General features: G+C 42.8%; 1 protein-coding gene across 1 annotated transcript in view; it reads left to right on the forward strand.

Annotated features, from left to right (window-relative positions):
• Window positions 1-1,025: 1,025 nt before the first annotated feature.
• The window catches only part of CDHR4 (cadherin related family member 4), a 33,096-nt gene continuing 7,267 nt past the window's right edge, over window positions 1,026-26,854 (forward strand). The window contains exons 1-15 of the mRNA XM_020789784.3: window positions 1,026-1,109; window positions 2,524-2,544; window positions 5,272-5,453; window positions 7,450-7,609; window positions 7,987-8,078; window positions 8,399-8,494; window positions 9,425-9,528; window positions 10,561-10,694; window positions 10,837-11,020; window positions 11,603-11,753; window positions 15,773-15,869; window positions 19,438-19,653; window positions 22,252-22,385; window positions 25,437-25,581; window positions 26,110-26,312. Of these exons, the coding sequence (XP_020645443.3) occupies window positions 1,055-1,109; window positions 2,524-2,544; window positions 5,272-5,453; window positions 7,450-7,609; window positions 7,987-8,078; window positions 8,399-8,494; window positions 9,425-9,528; window positions 10,561-10,694; window positions 10,837-11,020; window positions 11,603-11,753; window positions 15,773-15,869; window positions 19,438-19,653; window positions 22,252-22,385; window positions 25,437-25,581; window positions 26,110-26,312 (1,974 nt within the window). The 5' untranslated portion in view covers window positions 1,026-1,054. The remainder of the gene's footprint in view (window positions 1,110-2,523; window positions 2,545-5,271; window positions 5,454-7,449; window positions 7,610-7,986; window positions 8,079-8,398; window positions 8,495-9,424; window positions 9,529-10,560; window positions 10,695-10,836; window positions 11,021-11,602; window positions 11,754-15,772; window positions 15,870-19,437; window positions 19,654-22,251; window positions 22,386-25,436; window positions 25,582-26,109; window positions 26,313-26,854) is intronic.

The following is a 26,854-nucleotide window of genomic DNA, read 5'->3' on the forward strand; positions in this document are numbered from 1 at the left end:
CACTGCCATTTTATCCCCACAATGATCATGTGAGGTGGGCTGGTTTGACAGACAACTTGGTCAAAGATCCCACCAGTGAACCTCATTATTTGAACCTGGGTTTTCCTAGCCCTACAATAACACTCTATGAGACACTGATGATGTGAATAATGATTGCGGTTAACATAGCTGGGAAGGCAACTCCCACCTGCACTTGTTACACATGCATGTGGCAAGTAAGGCCCTCTGGCCTAAAAATGTGAGAGGAGGTGCCATTCTCCTGCTCCAGAATAGTAGGGGAGGGTGACCCTTCTGCTCCAGTCACAAGCTACACATACATGTCATGCTTTCAAAAATCTGCACCCTAATGGAACAGACTTCTGCGGTATTTGCTCAGCGTCTCCATTTCATGTTGTACAAGAAGGTATGTCTGCTAGGTTCCACTGAGGTCTTTCTCTCAAGCTCATCTGCACATATGCAATAGAGCTGATTGCAGCCTAAACAGGGGGAAAACTTCGAGTGTCCCTTTCCTCCACAGCAAATCATAGAGTAGAATAATTTAGTTGAAAGGGGCCTGTAAGGCCATTGAGTCTAACTCCCTGCTAAGTGCAGAAATTCAAATCAAAGTGGACCTGACAGAGGATGGTCCATTTTTTTTTCTTGAATGCCTCCAGCACTGGAGTGCTGTCTGCCTTCTGAGGTAATTGGATCCATTGTCGTACTGCTCTAACAGTTAAGACACTTTTTCCTGATATTCAGTCAAAATCTGGCTCTACACACACACACACACACACACACACACACACGCATGCACGCACGCACGCACACGCACACGCACACGCACACGCACACGCACACGCACACGCACACGCACAGAGAGAGAGAGAGAGAGAGAGAGAGAAGTTTGATTTTTCTCACCATGGATTAAGAAGGGCTGGGCAGTTCTCACACCCAAGCCTTGCCTTGCCCTACTGCCCTGCCCTGCTTAATCCATGGTGTCATTAGCAACCCAAGCTAGCAACTAAAGGAAGCAAAGGCACAAAGCCTAGCACGCACAAAGCCTAACACTCACATCATGGGGCTGGGGTGGCCCTTGTCTCTCTTGCTGCTCTTCACTATCTATGCTACAGGTAAGACGTGGTGGGGAGAAACCGCTATCTCCGTGTCAGGTGGAGAGGGTACTGCTAAGCAGAGGATACCATTCCTGTAAGATTTTTCTATTAGGGTACTGCAGTCAGGATAAAGGGGAGTGCGTATTGCATCAGGTTCAGATCATAGTTCAGCCACAAAGTATGATTTTATTTTTTTTATTTTTCATTTTTCTTTTGATTTTGACTCTGATTTTGCCTGAAAGTCGAGTGAGTCTCCATTGGCCGGTCACAGCCCAAACAGCTGCGGCATGCAAAATCCATGTGTTTGTACATTTTTCTATGTACATGTGTGCATGTGTTCAGATTTAAAATTTTAGTAATAGGTGTAGAAATGATTTGAGTCATGAGAATGACACTGAAGTTATGATTCTTGTTTAATTTATTTATTTATTTATTTATTTATTGGACTTATATACCGCCCCATAGCGCTACAAGCACTCTCCGGGCGGTTTACAATTTTAATTATACAGGCTACACATTGCCCCCCCAGCAAGCTGGGTACTCATTTTACCGACCTCGGAAGGATGGAAGGCTGAGTCAACCTTGAGCCGGCTACCTGGGATTTGAACCCCAGGTCGTGAGCACAGTTTTAGCTGCAGTACAGCGTTTTAACCACTGCGCCACGAGGCTCTTTAAGCCTCTCCTACCCCATTTTGCAGAACTGAATGGCTTTCTTGAACCTACTTTTGCTAGGAGATATAACGTATAGGTTATAGATGACCTCCTGTTTCACATTTAAGTTGATCTTCAACATCTTATATGTTACAAAGTTGGTATAAAAAGAGACAAAGGAAATAAGCCCCCCGTTTAGGACACTGTCTTGGTTTGGTTTTGTGACTCAGAGAATTCTGTTTCTAGATAGCAAATTATTTTGAGGTCAAGAGTGGAAAGCCTTGAGCACTCGAGAGATATTTCCCTGATGAAAATGTGAGAAGGTTATATTTTGGGGCTACAGCTCCTCAAATCATGCCACTAGGAGAGGACTTGGGAATCTTAATCTTAAGGAAGTAACTTTTCCACCTCTGCCCCAGTCCTCTTCCTTGGGTTTCTATTGACAATGAAACAAATCATAACAGTTTTCTTGTCTTCTTTGCTAAGATCAGTAGAATGCTAGTGCTTTGGGCTTGGTGCTTCCAAAAACAGAGGTAGTTGTAACTAAAGCATAGCTGGAAACAAAGGCAAACAGGTAGATGTTTTTTCTTGACACTGTATGACATGCTGCAGTTGTCCAAATCCCCTTTTCCGTAAAAGCACAACTGGTCTGGCACCTCCAGTTAACTTAACTTTGTGCATTGGTGTATGTTTTCTGGATGAATATGGGCTTATTAATTGCACCAGTGGCAGGCAGAGACCCTAGTAACCCTTCTTCTGTTTTTCTTTCCCTACCCATCAGATCCAGCCATTGGACAGATAGGTAAGGAGACTTGCATCATTCTCTGTTATTGCCCGGTTGTTAGAGGTGGGGAAAGGAAGATCGCCATATGCCAGGCAAGAGCAGGCCCCTGGTGCATAACAGCTGAGGAAACAAAGCCAACTGTTCTTAAATGTAGGCAAACATGAGTTATAGCCAAGCAGGTGCACGCAAACACATGTCCCGGCAGGTGACCCTACAGACACCTGTGCACCTAAAACTCCAAAGTGAGATGTCCCTGTCGAAGCTGCTGATGGCCAAAGCTTGGCAAGGCATCTGTTCCACCTGCCAAATAATATACTTGTACTCCAGGGAGCATTTCAGCTGGTGGTGAGAAGTTTCAATGAGAAGATAAGTGGATTGGAACTTGGTATCTGACAGATGTGAACAATATATTCCCTACACACCTCGGATAGTTAATATAACCATTTGTAAATAACCATTGATAAACAAAAATAAAAAACAATGCAACTCCAGATCATTTGTGCTAACGAATGGTACTGCTTTACTGATGCTCACTGAATTTCAGTTTCAGCTTGCTCAATAATTGTTTCTATTGTTGATGGTCATGCTTCATGTACTTTCTGATATCTTGTTGATCTACTTTCTTCTCTCTTTCCCTTTTGCTTTGTTTCTTTAGTTTCTCTTGTCTATTTATTTTTATGTTCATTAAATAAACGTTTAGCAGTTAGTCTTTAAGGTGCCACAACATCTTTGCTTTCTTTACTTTTTAGTTATCCTTCGTGTTTGCCTGAATTGCTAGTGCAGGTTCTTCTAAATCTAATGAAGGTATTTTTCAAAAATAATAAAATAAATTGTAAAACACATAGAGCAGCAGTATAATTAAGACCATCAGGTTTTATCAGTCAGGCATAAAGAGCAAAGAAAGAGCATGTGTAACCAATATAATAAAGCAAACTTAGTAAATACTCCAGTCTTCGTCAGCTGTTATGAACTGACTTATTTTCCATTGGTCATTCTCCACATTTGACGTTCTCCCATAGTCTGCCATTCTATGATCCTGGGGTATTACATCAGGAGCCGTGGCCCTTCAAATGTTTTATTTGGAGGGGGGGGGTATTTATTTTATTTTATTTAAAATAACTTTTTCTGCTTTCTCCTTAAAAAGGATCAAAGGCAGCTGACATAATTGAAAGACAATATTTAAAGTAGAAAACAATGAATATACAACGGTGATTTCCATCATTAAAATACAAAGCTAAGAACAACGAGTATAAAAGCTAAGAACAACGAGTATAAAAGTCTGCTTTACATCATTAAAAAAGACAATATAGAGCTAAAACAATAAGTACACAAAATTTTTAAAAGGAATAAATCCCACTCTGAGAAATGTAAACACAAGAAGTAGTAAAAACCCAGTCAAAGCAGTAAAGCATAACAATCTACGTATCTAAAAATCACACTTGGATAACCAGTCACTGAAGGAAAGCTTGCTTGAAGAGAAAAGTCTTTGCCTTCTTGTGAAAGGACAGCAAAGATGGGGTTTACACCTCCCATCTGTCCTAGTTAGAGTAGTCAGTAATGAAGGATTATGGGAACGGCACTCCAAAATCATCTGGAGAGCCACAGGCTTCTCACTTTCACAATACACAGTTGATTTCTGAACCAAACTTCTCAACTTTAGTCTGAAGTGAATACTGCCTCTGTGCTCCAGACCACTGAGATACTGTAGCAAGATCTGGACTGTCTCTAACACATCCCCCCTCTCCCCATTAGACTTATATCACAAGAAAATAGATGGTGCAAGTGAGGAAGTCACAAGAAAATAGAAGACTGCAACTGAGGAAGTCCTAGAAGAGAAGGAAAGATCCTTGTCCATTTACTTCTGGAGTGGGGAACCTGTGGTCTCCATTGATATTTTGAGGCCATGACAGAAAGGATGCTGCCATTGCTCTGTGGTAGACCCTACACTTTGCAGGCTGGACACCTGTAGTGTAGATGAGCTGATAGTCATTTGAAACCTTGAGTTGCTACTCCCACTATATCTCACAATTGGCTAGGATGGCTAGGGTTTGTGGGAACTGGAGTGCAACAAGATAAAATTGCCCTAACTGAGACAGGGGAATCAGGGAGGGCTTGGAAGCTACCTATTCTAAAATGCTGGGGACATGTCAGAAAAAGCCCAGCTATAACCTAATGATAGAGCTCGTCTTTTATATTCAGCAAGCACCAGGTTCAGTTCCCACTGATTTCAGGTGAGGAATGGAAAGTTGTCTTGTTTGAAACTCTGGAGATTTTCAATCACTGTTGATAGTATTAAGTTGGGTGAATCAATGGTGTGATACAGCATTAGGTAGCTTCTTGTTATATGCTAGCCTTTATCTCTTGGAAACAGAGGACTCTGGATAGGTCCTTCCTCGATGACCTTTTAAAAGATGGCTGGGTCATATGGGGAAAAATGTTATTTTTAAGAAGTGATGTGTATCATATGTTCTTGTGTCAGCCTGGGCTTCCTAAAGGGTCCTTTTAAGGAGAAGGGTGGGGAAAACCAACCAACCAACCAACCAACCAATCAAATGGCTTTAGAAAACTATTAAAGCAATGTGCAGACTAATGAGATTCCTTTTATACGGCTCTTGATATAGTGTTCTGGTTAGATGATCCTTCTGGAAGAGAAGCATCCCATTATCAATAGCACATATATTACTGAGCTGAGTCCCTGGTGTCATGCAGTCACACCTCTCTCAACAAAATTTTTACCCGCTGCAGATCTTGATGGGATCCCAGGAACTGTGTGGCTGGAAGACAGTGTGCCTCCAGGAACAACGGTGGCGAACTTCACTGTCAAATGTGAAAACTCTAGTCACACACCCAGTATAATTCAGAAGAACATTATCCCCACAACCTCTTTTTTCAATCTGCCAAATACCTTATCCATTGGCACCTACCAGGTGAGTGACACCTACCACCTGCAAGGGCACCTGTGGAGTGGTACACAGTTGGTGTAACTGACTAAATCTAAGAGTCTCAAATAGAACAGACCTCTTGTATCAACTGCTGAATAATAAACCAACACTTATTTAATTTAGGGATTGGCCACTTAGGTCAATAACTCTGAATTCTTTCAAAGGGGGAGCCATTTTAAATGTGGTGGTCCACAAGATGCAGGGACATTTCCTCTTTATAATGTTCTCTAGACAGTTGTAATACCCAGTGTGGTGTAGTGGACAGTATGATAAATCAAGGTGGCCTGGGTTTAGCTCTGGAAACTCAGGGAGGAGGAAGTGATAAAAACTACTCCTTAAAGATCTCACATCTTGAAAGCACTATTAGTGCTACTGTAAGTCGGATGAGACTTGACAGCAAATAACATTGATACACTTTAGACACTGGGAGGGGGAGTTATCCTGGGAATACAGAATAGAGAATGTCATAGTTTGGCTTGATTGCAGGAAAAAAGTCTTTCTCTACTAGTATTAGTAGAGTTCACTTCAGTTTGTCCAGAGAAAGTACAAGGATGAAACAGAAGTCATATTAATCAGTAAGGTGCAATGGAACACATGGTTTATCTATCACAAATCAAAAGTACATTTGGAAGGAGCAAAGTTCAGCTTTCCAGATATTGTTGGACTACAAATCACTGCTTTCACCACCAACAACTGTGCTGGTGATGGGAGCAGCAGTTAGGGAATACCTAGAAGGCTGCACTTTGCCCACTCTTCATATAGGTGAGTATAAGTAATATAGATACATCTTCACTACAAATGGGGAATTGTCATCCAATAACATCTGGGGACTTAAGTAGGAGAATCACTAGGTTTGAGAAGGCACGGCATACTTAAGGATTCATTTTAGAAAACTATCTGTGACCTAAGCTGTTCTGATCTGAAATGTGTGGCAATTAGGAGTGCTTCCAGAGGAAGGGCTCTTCGCCAATCAAAAGATATTATGTAGCTGCTCAATATTAATGGATTTTTGTAGGGAGGCAGAAGGAGCAAATGCAAAACTTGGAAAAGTTACAAGTGGAAGACCATCGGTACTTTCAGATGATGCTTTTATTGTGAGATCACTGTGCCTGAAGCAGAGAAATTTATAATCCACCTGTATTTTTCCATCACGTTTTCTTTCCATAGAAAATCTATTCAAGTGGAAAAATGGAACAGCCACACAGGATCTTTGAACTGGTAGCACTAGAGCCCTTTCTCTGGAGCCATATTTAGGCATCCTATAATATTCAGTGATTGAGGCAGGGCACCTTCCTTTAAAGATCCCCATGATAGGTTCTGGAATTCCCACCCACCCCCTTCCCCAAGTTAGTTTCTAATTGTATTCTCGAAGGCCAGTTTCTAATTGTTTGGTCTTTGAATAACACATTAAAGGGCTGCTTTTCATCTGGAGTCTTCTTGTGAGGGGTCATATAACCGTCTGGAACAGGGCTGGGCTGAGATATTTAGCCATTTGAGACAGAGCAGCAAATGAAACTCCTACTCCACCTATTCAAACAAAGTGGCACCTGAGGAGGCAGAAAATCCAACAAGCATTCTCTCCGCTAAGCACTGGGGGTAAAAATGCAATAATAACAAATTAAATAGCTATTAGCTGCACTCCCAAGGCAGCCAAAATCTTTTGCCTAAGCTAGCTGCCTCTGTCTCCATCATCATAGGGCTGGCCCAGTGCTAGAATCATTGTAGAAAAATCAGCAGTGATTTAACTGTTTTTCTCTTCATGTATATACTACAGACTTTCTCCCTGCATGTTGCTGCCTAATCCTGGGGAGCTGGATGTACAATGCCAGTCTGACAGGCCAGAAGCCCTTGTTGCTTCTGTGGAGCAGGCATCCCAAAGGCTCTTCAGGAAAGGTGGTAGTGCAGAAGAGGGGAGCTGAAGGGCTGCACCTCTTGATGGATAAGTGGGAATATGCTAAGGATGTTTTGTTCTGATTGCCAGGTGAGCCTTAGTTCAAGTGCTGCCCTGGATGCCAGAGAGGTGAATCAGTACATCTTGACGTACAGCGTACATTGTGCAGACAAATCAAGGGAGGTTCAACTTTTCGTCAAGGTCACCGCAGCTGACAAGCTGGAGTGCAGTAGCAGGTCTGCTGACATAGGTAGGGCTGGTGTTGCACTTGCTTAGATCTGTTTGGGGTCTTGCATGCTCTGCTTAAGTGCCCTGGTGTTGAGGTATTAATATACGGCTGTCAAGCTGAGGGGGGGGGGTGTAGAGTGGGATGGAATCTGACCACCGGTACTGAGGAGCAAGAACATGGAACAGATCCTGGATGAAACAAGAAGACATAGATTTCACAAGGCAAGGGAAGCAGGCTTGAGGGTGGTTGTACAATTGCCATAAGACACTTGGAATGGGACTTGGAGGTCTGCTCAGTCCAATGGGGATCTCAACCAGATCATGGCTCTAGTGTTGCCAAAGCAATATGGTCTGAGTGGAACAGGAGCCTGTCTGCTTTCATCTACCGTATTACTGCAGGAAGGATGCCAATACAAGTTCCAGAGGATGCTACTCCTGGTTTGTACATCTATAAACCTGTCCTAAAGAGGGAGAGCACAGGCCCCTTAAAGGTAAACACGATGGTTACGGGGAAAACCAGGGAATGTGCCTCTAGCAAGATTTGTTGTCAGAAGGGAATGCGGGTCAGCAACATGCTGGAGGTGTCTGGGAAAAGGAAATTTACTGACCATGGGAAGGTCTCTTGAGAATGCGGGAACTGGCACTTTCCAGGGGTGCCCCAAACAAGGGAAAGGAAGGCCTGGGCATTAGATGGGAGGAATAAAATTTTAAATAAACAAATAAACAAACAAAACAGAAATAGAAGGGACAGGTGCTGCAGAAGAGGTCTGTTTCATAGCTTTAACGACTGACTTCACTTCTCCCTTGACAGTTCACCCTTGAGAATGATTCTGTGCCTTTCCAAATGACTGAAAATGGAATAGTGCAGGTGCCTGCCAAAGGTTTCAGCCGTGAGCAAGCTGGCAAGGTACACACCGTTGTTTTCTTTTGTTTTCCTTATGCACCTATATGCTTGGCTCATGCCAGATCCACCGGTTGTTGATTGTAGCCCATGAGATTCTATTCCCCGGCATGTCACTTCCTTGGCTGGGTCTTTTTTTAAGGAGAAGGGTAAGGTAAAACATTTTAAATAAGGAAATGAAATAAATATCAGAAGTGATTCACAAAGAGGAATGGTTTGCCTATGTGGTGCTACTTCTCTGCTCAGCCATCTCTTCCCACTGGACTTCTGACCCACCCATCTCCACATCCTCCTCGGACCGTTCTAGCCATAGGCTCTTGATAGTCCCCTGGGAACCTGTTCCTGGGGCTTCTGTGGAGTGCCATTCAAGGTCTGGCTCACAATGTCGGAACACTTGTATTGTTTCTGAGTTGGAGGGATGACAAGGTCATCTGCCAACACCTCCACTCCCAATTTCCTTGTTCTTTCTGAGTTATATACAGATATGTACTGTATCTGTACAGTCACTGTTCTTCAAGGCGTGGCTATGGGGAGAATTAGATTAATAATTACAGCACTTCAGAATATACTGCTACCATATAATCATCATCATTATGTGCCGCCAAGTCAATTCTGACGTATGGCAACCCTTTCCAGAGTTTTCGAGGTAGAGAATAGACAGAAATGGTTTACAATTCCCTTCTTCTGGTGGCGCCTTGGGATGGTGCAGCTTGCCCAAGGCCACCCAGGCTGGCTCTTTTCCCAGGAGTGGGGAATCAAACTCTAAACCTCTGGCTCTGCAGCCAAATACCGAAACCACTGAGCTATCCAGCCAGCTACTGCTACTATATACTCTTGCCATTAGTCCCCCTGGACCCAGAATTGCACTGGGACCCTGCTTTTGATTAGACCCATCTTTCTTGCTAGCAAACTCACAAAATGTTGTTCCCTCTGCAGATATTCTCAATGGACATTGTGGTATCAGATGGTAGTGGTGCGAGCTGCCGCATGCCGATCTCAGTTGAGATTTTGTCTGTTTACCATAACCAAGTCAATTTCACGTGAGTTGGGGGAATGTGAGGAAAGAGATAAGAACCTTTGGTCTCCAGATTCCTTATCCCATCGACCCAGACTCTGGGCTGCCAGCAGGAGGGCCTGATCGGAGACATTTTGGAATCCCAGCAGCTGCACTAAGCCCTAGGAAAGATGGAACTTCAGCATTTCCCACAACAGCATCACAAAGCAGAGAGTGGCAGGGCATAACTCTCAGACTGTGCCTGATCTCTGTGATGCTGTAAGGGATTCTGGTGCACTATGGTCAAAACGGTGCTGAGTTAGTATCTGTGGAAAGATTGCCTCCCCTCAAAAAGTTACCTGTGTTGTGTATATATCTTTTGGACTTATAGGTCTGCCAGGAGACCTCTAGATATTGACCCCCAGAGCAGCCAAAGCAGAACAAAAAAAAAGCAGCCCCCTGGGAATCATTGAGTGTCGTGTTTTCTACCGACCCTGGTTCAAGCATCATGCCACTAGAAGAGGAACTGTGCAGTGCTTTGTCCAGTGGCAGGGCAGGCTACGGCCTGGATAAGTTACTGTCTAGAGCACTGGTTCTTAACCTTGGGTTACTCAGGAGTTTTGGACTGCAACTCCCAGAAACCTTCACCACCAGCTGTCCTGACTGGGGTTTCTGGGAGTTGCAGTTCAAAAACACCTGAGTAACCCAAGGTTAAGAACCACTGGTCTAGACTTCAGTTCCTAGAATCCTCCAGCCAGCATGGCCACTGAGCAATATGGAATGCAGTCCTCCCTGAAGACTGTTGACCACTTTTTGATCAAAGGTTGGCCCACAGCACCAATTCTAAAGTCTTTGAAGAATAGCAAAGGAAACTTTTGGAGGCATTTTTCCAGACCATGTTTACTTCCAAAGTTGCATTGAGCAGCCAAGACTCATATCTTGGTAGGACTGCCCCCGCCCCCTGACATCCCTTCTAACTTGCTTTTTCTTCTACTTTATCACAAAAGTAGGATGAGTAGCACTTGTCAGATTCCTGGCACAGAACAAGGTTCTTAACGTTGTTTTCTTCATGATTCAGGGAGACATCAGTAGCAACATCAGTGCTGGAAAACACAGGGCCCCTCCAGGAAATCATACAGATCCATGCGACTGGGGAAAATGTGCGTTACCAGATTGTCTCTCCAGACACAAGCTATTTCACCATTGTTCCAGGTAATGGGAATTCAGTGTGCTGTGAGGCACCTACACAGAGTAGGCAGCAACTTCTGTGGTGATCATTAACAACAGTGGTCTTCAAACTCTCTCTTGCCCTCAAAGGGCTGACTGACTCTCAGCTTCTCTTGCTTGCACACAGAGACGGGCATGATCAAGAACACGTACAACCTTGATCTGGAACGCAATCCAGGCTTAGCTCATACCCAGCTGTTAGTGAGAGCCTACAACATGCGCCATCCCTCTGACAGTGCTGACATGACCGTCAACATTACTGTAAAGCCTCAGAACCTGCTAGGCCCCCGGTGTTCTCCTGCTGTGTTTGTGTAAGTTTCCACAGAGCAACAGAATTATGTCTCATTGTTTGTTTGTTTGTTTGTTTGTTTGTTTAAGTAGTCACAGAATTGGCAGTTCCCCTGGAGATAACTGTATGTGTAGTTCAGGTTGTTAGGAGTATCCCTTGATCTTAGTTGCCTCTTTGGGGTCTAAGAGTAATGCAGCTTGCTGGGAGGGGAACTAAGGCTGTCTGAAAGAGCAACAAGAGCCCCACGAATGTGTCTTCTTATCACTGCTGCCATAAACTCCAAACAGATTAATAGTTGTGGTTGTCTTGTGAAACTTTGATGTGCATGAGCTCCTCTCTTTGGCATTAACAGTGTCTGACTCTAGTTCCTAAGAACCAAAGAGAAGGGAGGTATTATTTTCTCCCTTCAAATCACCATCTCTATCCTCTACCCCAGTGGTCCCCAACCTTGGGCCTCCAGATGTTCTTGGACTTCAACTCCCAGAAATCCTGGCCAACAGGGGTGGTGGTGAAGGCTTCTGGGAGTTGTGGTCCAAGAACATCTGGAGGCCCGAGGTTGGGGATCACTGCTCTACCCCATATGGCTATTCTTGCTTCATCCTAGGACTGCTATTCCTGAGACGACCCCCACTGGAGAAGTTCTGCTACCTCTGTCTTGTGTCAGTGCAGTGGGTGACAACAGTAGCCTTCACTACCAAATAGAAGATGGGCAGAGCCCTATCTACAGCTTTAGGATGGATGGCCCAGTTCTGAAGGTGAGTCCTTTGTAGAAATGTGGTATTTACTGTACAGTATTAAGAATGTTAGAAGGATGCATCAGGCTAGTAAGATGAACATAGAGCAATGAATTGTGAGTAATCACTCAGGGTGCACATGGTAGTGTGAAAGGGAAAATATATATTCTTCTTCATGGCCTCTGTGAATGCACACAATTGGGTTGTTCTGCGCCTGCGCAGGACCTCTCAGAAGTTTCTAGAGCTTAAAGACATGTGATAAGTAAGATGTTCCCCTGTGGAGCGCATGCTCCGCCCGCCAGAAGTCCCCTCAGTTCCTTTTTGCCCCCGCTTCAGTTGGATCTATTTTGGAACGCTAGAGCTATTGTTTGATTGTACTTGCGAGATAATTCCTTAATTTTTTTCTTTAATCAGCTCTTTTGTTGGACATTTCCTCTGTTAGTTTTTTTATTTCCCTTTTTGATTGTCTAAATCATCTTTTTGCTCCTTTTTCCACAGTTTCTCTCTCCCCACTCCCCCACTGCCTCTCCTTTCCGCCTTTCCCTACTTTTTATGGCCCCTCCAGGGCCTTTCAAGCGGTGCGTGTGCTGCACGAATAAAATCCTGCTCACAGACAGTCACAATCACCTCTTCTGCCTTAGAGAGCAACATCAGACAAATGCCTGTCCTGTCCTGAGTGTAAGAAACTCACAAAGCACTTAAATTGTGGCTGCAAAGACTCTGTTCTTACCTGTGGGAGAAATCTCTTAATCCCACTCCCATGGATCCGATGATGTCCGTGCATCCAGAGCACCATGAAGCTTCTCAATTGCCATCAAACCTGATGACCCCTCCACTCCGAGAGAAGGACCAAACTAAGTCAGCTCCAAAATCGACCTTCTTGTCGAGGGCTAAAATCCAACCAGATGATTCCTCTAAGAAAAAGGACAAACCTAAATCTAAGAAGCCTAAGAAGCCTACAAAATCGGCTCTGATAGACCAACCCCAGTCGGTACTTCCATTGCCGATTCTGGAGGAGTCATCTACAGATGCCCCAGGTTCGATCTCGGATAGAGATGACCCAACTTTGACACCGACCCAGGCTACAGCCTCTGTTGCTAGCCTCTCACTGAGTACTGGCCTATCTCCAGCTGATGTTCATTCCAGCCTGACCTCAGCCCATTCAAGCCCTAGATCACCAGGGCAGGCAGTACCTATTCAAGTTTCTGGCTCAAAGGCGTCTCATCATTTTCCCCCAAAACACCAGGAAAAGAGACGGCACCTCTCCTCTTCATAATGACCCCCCTCACAGGGAGTTTTATTACTATTCTGAACCATTCTTCTAGAGATGAATATGGGGATCAGTACCATCAATACGACCCCTACTACACGCGCTCGTAATCTCAAGATTAGACCACTGTAATGTGCTCTACGTGGGGCTGCCTTTGAGGCTGCTGTGGAAATTACAGGTGGTGCAGAATGTGGCGGCCAGATTACTCAGTGGAGTGAAAAAATTCCAACATATCTCGCCCACTCTGGCCGCACTGCATTGGCTGCCCATCAGGTTCCACATCGACTTCAAAGTGTTAACGCTTACGTATAAAGCCCTAAACGGTTTAGGGCCTCGATACCTGGCGGAACGCCTACTCCCACCAAGTTCTACCCGGGTCACACGGGCGAGCCAGGAGGTGAGGCTGAGGAGCTTAATGCCGAGGGAGGCCCGAAAAGAGAAAACAAGAAATAGGGCCTTCTCGGCGGTGGCTCCTCGCCTTTGGAATAACTTACCTCCTGGCATTCGCGGAGCTCCCTCGCTGGGCACCTTTAAGAACCTATTAAAGACTTGGATGTTTCGGCAGGCCTTCTCTCCAGATTACTTTTGATTTTCTTCTCTCCTTTATTGTTTCCCTATTTTTAATTGTTGTTGTAATTATGCTGTTTTATGTTATTGTATTTTATCTCTGTTGTTGGCCGCCTAGAGTAGTCCACCACGACTAGATAGGCGGGATATAAATTAAATAAATAATAATAATAAATAATACTATCCTGATGATCTGACAGAACAGCTGTACTATGATGACATAGACATCCAGATATAGATTCTCTCAACCTGATAGCATGGAGAATACTCCCGCCATAAAAGACATCCTTGATTGAGCTTGAAAACCTTTGACCCAACTTTTATATAAAAATAAATGGAAAGTTTTCCTATCCTTACCAACTCCCATAACTTACTTGCAATACCTGTTTCTCTGAAGACTTTACTTACCTTTGTCCTTCATCTTTTTCATCTCGGACTATCTCATTCAACCTTGAAAGTTTATATCTCTGCTATTGTAGCACACCAGCTGCCTCATTCCGATTCTACTAAGCTTTTCTCCCACCCCACTTTGAAAAAATTCCTCAAGGGACTCCTCAACATCCGTCCACCACATCAACACCCTCTTCCATTGTGGTCTTTACAACTTCCCCAATGCACTTGACCGCCTTTTGAACCTATGGCCACTTCCAATTTTAAACGACTTTTTCTAAAGACATCATTCCTTGTGACGATAACATCTGCTAAATGTCCTAGCAAACTTGCTTCCCTCAGACCAGACCCACCATTTCTCCAATTCCACCTGGATAAGGTCACTCTCTACCTTGATGTATTGTTTTACCTAAAGTTATCTCTGCTATTGCCTACCTTATTCCCTTCTCCCTCTGCACCACTCAAGTGCATGTTCCACATGCTTGACATGAGACACTCTCTCGCCTTCTACATTGACAGAACTAAATCATTTAGAAAAACACCATGACTTTTTCTCTGTTTTCACGGCCCTCATAAAGGTGCCCCAGCTTCACCTCAAACTATTTCTCGATGGATTACTCAAACAATCTCTCTTGCATATGAACTGACAGGCAAAACACCACCTGAACATTTGAAGGCCCATTTTACCAGAGTGATGTCGACCTCTAGTGCACTTCGTCATGGGACTGAGCTTCCTCACATCTGCCGTGCAGTGACATGGTCCACTCCATTGACCTTCGTGAGACACTATCAGCTTGATGTCCGAGCAAAGAGTGATGCTGCCTTTGGCAGAGCTGTTTTGACCTCCTTCCTACCGTGACGTCCCACCATCCGGTAAATGAGCTTGTCAGTCACCCAATTGTGTGCATTCACAGAGGCCATGAAGAAGAAAGAGAGGTTACCTACCTGTAACCATGGTTCTTCCAGTGGTCTTCTGTGAATCCACACATTCCGCCCATCCTCCCCTCTGTCCGTCACATTATCTTTTTTAAAATACAGTTCTTGACAGCGGCGGACTCTTACAGGAACTGAGGGGATTTCTGGTGGGTGGCGCATGCGCTTCTTGGGGGAACATCCTACTAATCACATGTTTTTAAGCTCTAGAAACTTCCGAAAGTTCAGCGCAGACGCAGAACAACCCAATTGTGTGTATTCATAGAGGATCACTAGAAGAACCATGGTTACAGACAGGTAACCTCTCTTTTTCCAAGAAATTCATTCAGAATAAAACCTAGCCTTCAGTACAGAAGTCTCTAGAAGCTTCTAGCTGGCTTATATGTGTGTGAGTGCATCAAAAACCAACATGGAGGCACCTGGCACCTTCATGGCTAGCCCTCCAGGGCAGATGAGGAGAGAGGAAAGAGCAAAACCATTTCCTGGATGAAAATTAGGGAGTGGCTTAAGGAGGAAGTCATCAAGGGGGTAGTTATTTGTAAAAGTCAAGATGAACAAGGTCCCCAAGCCTACCTGGTGAATATCAGTCTGTTCTCCCCCCCCCCCCCAGGTAACTCTAAGTGCAACATCACTCCACTTATTCCAGCATTCTGGGAATGAAACGCCTCCTTCCATCTATCAAGTTAGGGAGAAGGGGAAATGGCAGGCCAAGCCTGAGGCTTAGGTACTGTCAATCCACTAGGCAGTGTTGCTCTCTCCAGGCTATGCACAGGATACCTCTTGGCACAGGATACCATTACAGTCATTGTGCTGTTGGATTTTAGTGGCCATAGTTTTATGGTCATAGACTTTTGACCTTTTTGTCCTTGGCTCCTGGCAGGTGAACACCACTTTGGACACTGAAGTTATGGGCAGCCTTTACTTCCAATGCAAAGCTGCTATTCTGGTGACTGACAGTGGAAGTCCTCCACGAACCAGTGAGTAATAGCACTGCACGGTCAAGCTAGCATTATTTGGGTTTCAGCTTTCCTCGACACGCAACACAAGACACCATGGGCTCTCAGCAGAGTCTTTGAAGGGTCGTCTTGCTGGGAGTGGTGGACAGGAACAGAAGTATTCAGAGAGTAGAGATATCACCCACACACATACACACACACACACACACACACACACACACACACACACACACACACACACACACACACACACACACACACACACACACACACACACACACACACACACACACACTTGGAGAGCTGAGGCTGCACAGTAGGATATCAAGCTCATTGGTAATGGTAAACCTAGCTTGTTTGCATCTGTTGAATTAATTGAATTAATTGAATTAAAAATAGTTCTGGGAATGTAACTCCATGGCAAACAAATTCTGAGATTCAGAACTAAATTATAAGCAAGGTTGAATATATTCAAGTAAACCACCCAGAGTAGTTAGTGTTGCACTAATGTGTAGTATATAGATCAAACAAGTAAGTATGTATATAAGTAGTAAATATGTTAGTTATTAAGTAAGTAATTAAATAAATATTATTTTAATATTAACCTTCTGTATCAAGATAGTTGAAATTCCAGGCTGTACATTTGTAGAAATTATTTATCTTGTTATTTTTTTCACTGATTAAAGGGATTGTCCTTGATATGCAATAGATATATTATATTAGCACACTATTTTAAATAATATGTTTTCTATATGTTTTATAAGAAGCTGGGTTTTGATCTTATAGCAGAAGCAGGTATTGTTTTTTGAAATGTGTTACTTATTCACCCATTGATTTTGCCTCCCCTCATTCTTGGTGGTGGCTTCCTTTTGGCTTTTGTCAATCCGTATTCTGTCCCTAGGGTGCTTACAGACAGATGGCTCCTTATGCTACCAGTCAAAAAACATTGGGCAGTTATCCTGATTTTTCTCTCCTTAAGGATTTTGCATGTGCACGTGCATGTGTTTAAGTGAAGAAAGAAAAGCAGCAGCTGTCAAGCAAAGTCAGGTGCCCACAAGAGGAGGGTGACATTTTCTGAACCCCTACCCTGTCCCCAGTTCCATGAATGAAATAGTATGGTTGCATAATGGAAGCCTCTTGCAGAAACATCCTTCAGAAATCCAAATACTTTTAGCTCTCTGTATAAGGAACACCCCACCAACCACTGGAAATCCTCCTGAGGCTCTGCTTTGGCTTCAGAAAGTATTGCCACACATTTTCAAGCCTATCTTTGTAATCTAAAGCATTAGAAGCTTTCTTAACAAATTGTACACTTGTTCAGTACAGGAATGGAACCATAGAGCATACACAGCTTTGATTGTATCTGTCTCTTTCTCTCCCCACTAGAATAGAACTTTGCTACCTGTAGGGCGTGCTCTGGTCCATGGGGTCACGAAGAGTCGGACACATCTAAATGACTAAACAACAGCAACAACCTGTAGGGCAGAACCACCTTTCTTAGGAACGGCTTGGTTTACAACCAGTCCCTTCCCTTCGGGGATATTTGGATAGGGTAGGAATACATTTGTACTGAACTGCAATCCACATTCCACCCAAATGAACAAATTGTGGTGGGTGTTGATTTGCCATCTCCCTGCGGAAAGAATAGCAAATAGTGACAGAGCAACCAGTCCTTTATTTATCACATGACTCCAGGGTTTCATTTCAAAAGAGTTCCCTTGTGGAAAACATTGTGTCTGGAGAGGCCTCCAGGGTGAACATTTTATCTGAGTAACTGCACTGGCTAATGAACAGTCAACAGAGGAGCTGAGGGCAAACAGACCAGGCAAGAGCATAACACAGAGCCTCAATTATAGAGAGCACTGATGGGGCACATGTGGCCTTTCTGAATCTACTAGAGAGTTACATCCTTGCTGTAGAGATGTTTACATCATCCTCACCATCATCATCAAAAAACAAAGGCTATAATCCAATCAAAATTAAGTACTTTTAATTGATTTCAGTGAGAGTGATTTAAGCACATTCCTAATTCTCTCCGTTGAAATGAGTAGGGCAGTTCTGATATGCTTAACTTTGTTTAGATTTTGGCCTAGTGAGGCAACAGCGTTCAACTTGTGCATAAGCCAGTCTTCCCCAATCTACAGCCCCTCAGATATGTTGGAATACAATTCCTATCACTTTCAGCTGAATGACCATGCTAGAACACGATGGGCCTTGGAATTTGATTCATACAGAGAGCACCATTTGGGGAAGGCTAGTGTAATACAAAAGCCCATGTTTAGCAGTAAGGAAATTGTGGAATGTTAACGAATCCTTGTACTCATACTTATGTTCTTATTGGTAGCATTGAGGACCATGCTTTCATTGGTAGCATGGAGAAGAAAATAAAATAGTTTGGATTATTTTACACAGAAGAACCATTTGCCAAAATATCGATAGTTGTTGTCAAGGGGCATTTAAGGGCTGTTTGGTTAATCAAATGCAGCAGTAAAAAAAAGCAACTGTTGGTCAAGGTTGATTAGACTTTAGAGCAAGTTGGTATATAAATGAAGACCCTTACTAAGCAAATGTGCCATGGACAAGCAACAACTGCACGTGAACTATGGCAAAGAAATAAACAGGAGATCAAACAGAAAGTCCAATACAGACCACCCTCAAAGGGACACATACTTTGCATGGCAAATAAGAACTTATTTGAGAGGGAAAGCAATCAAATGCCCAATAAAACTGAAAGAATATAAACACAGAAACATGGAAATTGCCATAGAAGATTTGTGCCTAGTCTGTTTACAATGTAAGTGTAGTGAAGTGCATTCAAACAAATATATAAAGAGATATATAAAATAAAAATAAAAATCATCTTAAAGACTGTTGCATTTCAATGTGAGCTTTAACGAATACATCCGCTTCTGCAGACAGTAAAATATAATGCCCCTGGCTAAATCTCTCTCATTTTTACAATAGTATAACGCAGCTGGTATAGATCTCATTGGTAAATTAAGAAGTTAGGCATATGCTGAGTTGCTTTAGATTGGGTCATTTTGAGTTCTGCTGCACCCGAATCAAGCACATCCCACATGTGTGTATATGCAATCTATACCTAATACTCTTTACCTGTTTGTGTCATCATGGTCTGCGTCAGTCCCATATCAGGCAGTATTTAGGGGGTAGAATTTATGTGCAAACTTGTATAAGGAGTTTTGTCCTCCCCCCAAAAAAATGCTGTCTCCTTGCAGTCTCACAGTCACTTTTCCTTTAGCTGAGAGCTATAAATGTACTGTAATTAATAAATGAACTGACAAGCAAACCTAGAAAGAGATGCTACAGGAAGGTAAATGGTATGAATGCTGATCTCCCCTCATAGACCACTTTTGCTCCAAAAAGCAGGCTGCTCCCCCACTTTATATGTCATTGAGTCTGGCCTGGGCTTAAGGCTTCGCATCTCCAGCCATCAGGCACAACATGAACCTGGCCTCATGTTTGTGCTAAAGTAGATTGGCTGTTCACATGCTAGCCAACATCTGGCCGATGCTGTGCTGAAAACACTGCCCACCTCATCTTTTTGGACGTGATTCTCTGTTCTTTACAGCCAGGGTTCCTGTGCTGGTGACTGTAACCCCAGTGAATGAGTACTTTCCGCAGTGCTTACAGAGGTCCTTTAGTGTACCAGAAAATGCTGGCTTCGGCGACCTCTTTGGCAATGCCAGTGGTGTGGACCAAGACTATCCTTTCAACAACATCGAGTACAACATCCTGGAGACAGAAGCTGGACCACCTACTCTTTTCTACATCGGCCGTCGCACAGGTGAGAAAGGGTATTGGTGCAGGACCTCCCCAGGCAAACAATGTGATCTCCTCGTAACTCCTCGTAACTCCACCTGCAAGCTTTATTTATCTCAACTTGTCACTAAGATACTCTCTTGCCTCACCCTGGCCTTTGTCCCTTCTTGGTTCAAGAGGAGGCACCTCACACATCCAGGCTTGTATTGTACCCCCCCCCCACGGCTTCCTCTGAAGGATTCTGCTTTGGCGCCTCAACTCAAGGTTTCATAAAGCATTACTTTTAACTCTTTTGGGTAACCGTGTGAGGATGACTTATTTTATTGATGTTAATTATCTACCTTTATATTATACAGTGGGGTCTTGACTTAAGAACTTAATCCGTATTGGAAGGCGGTTCTCAAGTCAAAATGTTCTCAAGTCAAATCTGCATTTCCCATATGAATGCATTGAAAACCATTTGATCCGTATCTGCTCTTTTCCGTCCATAGAAACTAATGGGAAGCTGCTATTCTGCCTACAACCACTAGAGGGGGATATTTTGTTTCTTTTTTTCTTAGGTCAAGAAAGGTTCAGGGAAGGCAGAGAAAATACAGTCCAGGCAGTACCAGGCAGTCTGAAGACTCCCAATCCACTCTCTAAACGCTGGGAGGAGTGAGGAAGCAGACAGGCACCCTTTTCACTGCCCAACAGTTAACTGAAAGTTCAAATTTTGCACTTTCCCTGCCTCCCATGTGGGTTTTTTTTTAGTTCTTAACTCAAATCTAAGTATGTAAGTCAAGTCAATATTTTCCTATGAGAGCGGTTCTTAAGTCAAAATGTTCTTAACTCAAGGCGTTCTTAAGTCAAGACCCCACTGTATTTAATTTTCTCCCATTGCAATGTCCAAGGTTTCGCTTAGCATGATTGAAAATATGTGCAGCGGGGAAAAAAAGAATCGTAATATTTTTTAAAGGAAGTTATTATATTAAAAAAACAAATTTAAAATCCTGGAAAAGGAAAAGGAAATGCACAACACTCACCACAATAGCTAGTAAATGATTGAAGATCTGTTTAAGAGAAAATATATTTGTCTGTAGCTGGAAGGAGAACAAAGCAGGGGCCAGTTTCCCTCGGAAGGGAGTTCCACAGTCCCTTTTGCATTCATTGGCAGGACTGAGATATAAGGCTTGGGATGGTGATAGGGAGAGACACACTTGCCTCTTATGTTTCCACAGAATGTGCTATGTTACTCTCTCAATTTTGCCATCTTGGCAAAATTAAAGGGGGAAAAGAAAAGAAAAGAAAAGAAAAGAAAAGAAAAGAAGAGGGAAGAAAGGCAAAACATCACAGCACATTAAGGACTAAGATATTTTATCTGAATGTGAGCTTTCGTGGATTAAGATCCACTTTTTCAGACACAAAGTGTATGAATACAATGTCCTCTATATTTAGACATGTCTCCGGGGACCTTCACTACTATAGGTTTTATAGCGCATAAAAAGGACTGCTTGCAGTGAAACTGTCATAATAAGGAGTTTCTGAGCTTCCCTATAGCCAACTCTGGTCAATATGATCACTCATCACATTACATTTTATCTTACCATATTTACATCACAGGTATTAAAGAACAGAAGTAGGGAACTTAGTACTGTATTGGAAGTTGTAAATAATAACCTGGTATCACAAAGTGAAAGGGAACCCAGATAAGACTAAATCCTTCTTTGGAGCCCTCCAGATAGATTAATGGGCTTTATCCCTAAAATGTATGGAGCTATCCTTCTTCTTTGGAATTTATAACCTGGGGATATATCTGTGAAGATTCTCAGTCATCCAGGGGTGGTTATCTGGAAGCTGAGTCATGGCAACTGGACTTCTTTCTTGTTAGGTTGAAACATTTCCCTACTTTTTCAGTCTGAGGAGAGTTAGCAGGAGATCCCTGATAGATAGTCACCTGGAGATATTCCTAGACCCAGCCATGAGAACATCAAATATTGGCCATGGCTAGATTAGTCTTTAACCAACTTAGGATCATTTATGCCCCTAACTGGATGAAAGGTCCTGGAAGATAGTGGTGCATGAGCTGATTATCTCAGAAATTGACTACTGTAACACTCTTTATGTGGGGCTGTCCAAAGTTGACTTGGAAACTACAACACATGCAATATGCAGCAGCTAGACTGGTTGATCACATCTCCCCAGTACACGCTGAGAGAGAGAGGCAAAGAAAATTCTTGGTTGTAGTACCTTCTATGTGGAATGGGAGCTTCCCTAAACCCCCTCCCTCTCAACTTACAAGAGGATGCTAAGGACCTTACTTTTCAAATAAGCTTTCAAGGACATTCTCCGCTGAGTTTTTTTTTTATGTAACTTGTTGCCTAGTTCCCCGACTTTTTAAGCTTTAAGTTTTTAGATTAGAACAATTTTGATCATTTGTTGATTTCTAATAGATTTGTATAATGTGTTCTTTGTAGTACTGGATTATTGGAGTGCATTTCTTTTTATTGTCAACTGCCCAGAGTATTGCTTGTTACTAAGCTGGGCAGTATACAAGTATAATAAACAAACAAAAGACAGACAGACAAACAAACAAATATTAAGGCAAAGTACCGTACAAAGGCATGGTCTTGTGTCTGTATTACAGGACTGCTGTATGTATTGGGGCCTCTGGACTATGAACTGAAGAAGTCATACCGTTTGACAATCAGCTTAAAGGACCTGGATAATGACGCAAATCCTGGAAAGCAGACCACATGTAATATCACCATTAATGTGCAGGTAACTGCAAGGAGGGATGTTTAACAAGTCTGATGCTTGTCTCTTGAATGCCACTAATGCACAAAAACACAGTTCCACAATGTGTGGGACTGCAGCTTCCACCAACACCAACCTTCCCCCCACACGGTGGCTATGGTGTCCTAGGGTAATGGCCATTATAGTTCAGGACCTATGGAGGGCACAACTGAAGGAAAGCTGCAATAGGGCTATTATGCAAGTGTATGAATATGGTACATTGGTTTAAATAATGTAGAAGATCTTTAATCCAAACTATATTCTGGGGAGAGCTTTCCCCATTTTCCCCATAAGTTACCTACAAAGTGTTACATGCACAGCAGAGCATGCAGATAAGTGTGTCGTCTCTTATACACTTCTGTTTTGTTCTTCTGCGAACCACAGAATTACTTCTTATTTCCAGTTTATTAATATTCCATGATCTCCTCTGAGTAAAAAGCTTTCCTTTCTCTTCTATCTTGTTGTAAGCTTGCCATCTTCGGTGTCTGACAGCAACTCTGTTTCCCTAAAACAGAAACGCCACAGGAGCAAAAATTCTGTTCCTGTTACATACCATCAAGTTGTTCAATTTTATGGCAATCATATTAATTGAGAATTTCTCAAGTGTCATATCATTAACAGTCCTGCTGAAGTCTTGCAAACTAAAGATTGCAACTTCTTGTATTGACTTAATCTACCTCATGTTTGGTCTCCTTTACTTTCTTCCTTCCTCTTCCCCTCCAGTGAATCTTGTCTTTTCACATTGTGTCCAAAGTATAAGGTGATCATTCTGTTTAGTCATTTGAACTTGTCGTGAGACTTCAGGCTTGATTTGATTTGGAACATATTTGTTTCTCTCCCTGGCACTCTTTTCCCGGTCAGCTGTTTTCATTTTCCAGCTTTCTCATTCATACATAATTGGGAATACCATAGTATGAATGTTCTTTTTCTTCATCCTAACACTTACCTCGCACAGTAACATCATTACTTTGGAAAAACTGTAAAGCTGGTTTGCTCCCCCATGAACCCCTTTCCCCTTTGGAAACTTAATAAAATCTTTAAAACATATTTTTATACACTGTTGTTAGGATTTTTACACATTTAATCTTCATAGCCTGGAAGAGTTCTGTTGGCATTCAGTCTACTCCTGATTATTTATTTCTTCCAATTGATTTATTGTAGTTTCTCTTTCTAAAGCTGCAGATACTTTGTCACTGGATTTCTTTTGTACAGCTCTTCAGTCTAATGATTCCATCTTCTCTTTATTCTCTTCTCTTTATTTTGTCCTGAACAGATATTATATCATATTATATTGGTTTTGCAGCATGTTTAATCTTCGTTTTTCTTTTTCTCTTTCTTTACATTGTAATTGTAGTATATTCTTTTTTAAAAAACAATGATTTGTAAACAGTTCTGATTGCCCCTATGTGCAGGTCAATGCAAAGTTGCATTTAGGATTATGATCCTATTACTGTCACCCTCTACTTTTGCTTCTTGACTGTCATTAAACCTTTTAAGAATTTCATCAATCATCCATCAAAGCTTTTATTTATGTACTTATTGGCTACATGCATAGTACTTTTTCATTCTTGCCTGACAATTTCTCTGGTTTTATTCCACAGTTTTTCTGTTCACAGTCAGTTGAATTTAGTAATGCAAGTCTGTACTTTATATGAACTTTAAATTTGTTATAAATACTATTTAAATTATATTTTGGCACTGGGATGGTTTCAGTGTTCTTCGCCTTCACTCTAATTTTTATGTTAACAGTTTCTGGTCTTTATTAGGCCTTGTTTTTGTAGAGAATAGATCTTCTCCATCTTCTGCATCCATTTAGGCTATTTGAATTCTATATTGTCTATCTCATGATGTCCACACATGCAGCTACCTGTACAGCAAAAACGATACCTGTTGAAATTTTGCATGTCACGTGATCCTTAAAGGCAGACTAAAGCAGTGTTGATATTAGAGGATTTTGTTTCTCATTATTCTAATAATAGTACAACCTAAATTGTATTTTACCTATAAGATGGAGAAACGAGTAGTGAAGGAATATAGATGCTCTCAGTAAACTGGCCAAAGTACACATAACTTTAAGCAAATGGTTTCATGTTCCATGTATGTTTCAAAATTATACTTAGCTACCGAGTTCTGATCAGGATAAGGACCATAGTGTGCAGGAATGGGATGTACAAAGGCTACTGTTGACCCAAAAGTGAGATTTCATGTGTGATTGTATGTTGTTTATTATGGGACTAAAGTAAAGCCCCAACTTATGATAATTCCCTTTCCATCCTCCCACCTTTATTACCAGAGATACTCATCTAGTCCCCCACTAACACCCAAAACTCAGTTTTATGACTTCCAACCCTCTCATGAAATGTGGAAGGTCAGTCAAGCAAGATAGCTCCAAGTGTACTCTGTGGTAAAAGGTGAAGGCCATCCATAATCTGCGGCAAACTCAGCTGGACGTCATTGCTTACGTGCACCTGGCAGAAGATGGATGGAATGACATGGAGTGAGTCAGAAGAAGGGTTTGAGAGTGGCTTCTTTTGACGAACTAAGAGCAAATGTCTCTTCTAACATTGACCTCAGTAGCAGAGCAGGGTTCAACTTAGGACAGCTTGCTTTACACCTGCCAGTGAAAAGCTACTTAAGTTAAAACACCTGAGGCTGCTGTATTCACATTATGCCCTTCCTTTGGTAGTTTGAAGATGGCATCACAAGAGTTACCTCATAAAACCACCAATGGCAGGAAGTGAAATCTCCTACCACTCTGGCGAAGGCAAGCTCTGCAAACAATTACACCCTGTCATTGTTTGGCTCTTGTGTAGTTCAGACAGAATGCTGCAAATGCTTACAGGGGTTATAATGTCTTATTTGCCACTTGGAACAAGACGAGAAGCCCAGTGGCTGGTGGAGTCCCTGTGTGGAATCTTGGTTTTAGAAGCACCCATGAGAAATGCAAACAGAAGGAGGGAGTTTGAGGCTAAGGAACTGCCAAAGACCTGTAGTGCCAATGTGTTGGGAAACGTGACCTCTTTTCTTATTCCCCAGGATGTGAATGACAACCCCCCTGTGTGTGAGCCACCATTTGGGGACTTTTCCATCCTTTCCATACAGGCCAGGACTATGAGCATCACTCAGCTGCATTGCACAGATAAGGATGAGCGAAGCGAATTGAGCTACAGCATTGTTCGTGGTATGGAATGGATGCAGGAGGGTGCCAGGGGGCTGATCTGAACTTGGGAATACTGAGGACAGGAGCTTCAGTGTTGTTGTTGCTGGAGGTCTGAGATGGACCAAGAAAGCATGGCTTCAGACTCCACTCAGGCCTAAATAGTTTTTGTGCCTGAGTGGAGAGGAAGCTCAGCTGGATGGTAACAATGGAGTTTCAAATCAGCAAAAAATTAATAGAAACAACAGAGACTATGAGAATGCTCATCAGAGAGCAGGAAGAGACAGTTGTGCGTTGTGAATGTGATGTCATACTCCAACCACAGCTCCTTCACACAACTACAATGGTGTGGTAGCCATTGCTTCTCCCTAGGAAACCCTGAGAATAGTACTCGGGTGAAACAGGCTGGAGATCTCGAACAGAAATATCACCAGGATTCTTTGAAGGAAGCAATGGCAAGTTAAACTGGTATAAGGGTGACCCAGGATGCATTGCAGATGTGCCTTCTCTGCCCCTGCACCCATGCTTTTGCCTCTTTTTCTCCCCCTCCAGGCAACACAAATGGACGCTTTCGCATGGAGGGTGACAGGCTTTTCCCAAACACCTTCTCCTATAACCGGGATGGTATTTTTGACCCCCTCATTTTTGAACTTCTTATCCAAGTGACAGATGGTCGCTTCAGCACCACGGCCACCGTAATTGTTTATGTGACCCCCTGGACCACCACAGTGCCGACTACTGCCACCACTACTACGGTGAGGGTGCAGATGAAGGCATTAAGAATCCATTGGTTAAACCAAGTAACTGACATTTTCATGCTTCTCATATGTCTCTCATAGACACAACCCTCTCTCTTTCTAGCAGTTCTGGGCTAGTAGGGTAATGTGTCTTCTACGTGAGGCGATTTTGCTACCTTATGTTGTTACTTGCCAAATGTTATTTTGGTTGATGAGTGGCAGTAAGGGTGTGTGGTCTTATTACCGACCTCTGGATCTCTCAGTAGTTTCTGACACCGTGGACGTCTTCTGCCTTGTCAGAGACTGCCGAGAAGTAGAGGCACCATTTTAAGAGTGTCTTTGTTCTAGAGCTTGGATATAATGGAAGGAAAGCTTCAGCTGGCACCTCAGGTTTCACTGTGGAGTTTTGTGATAGGGGCTCAATTGACCACCACCCCGCCCTGAATGCAAAATCTGCCAAGGCCTTTCTTATGAAAAAAAAGTTTTAAAAAACTTAGTGGGGGCTTTCAGGCTGTCTCTGAGGCTACAGCAGTTCCCATGAGGCATGCATGTCGCCCATT

This window comes from Pogona vitticeps, chromosome 2 (assembly GCF_051106095.1).
Source record: "Pogona vitticeps strain Pit_001003342236 chromosome 2, PviZW2.1, whole genome shotgun sequence".
In the NCBI taxonomy this organism is placed as follows: domain Eukaryota; kingdom Metazoa; phylum Chordata; class Lepidosauria; order Squamata; family Agamidae; genus Pogona; species Pogona vitticeps.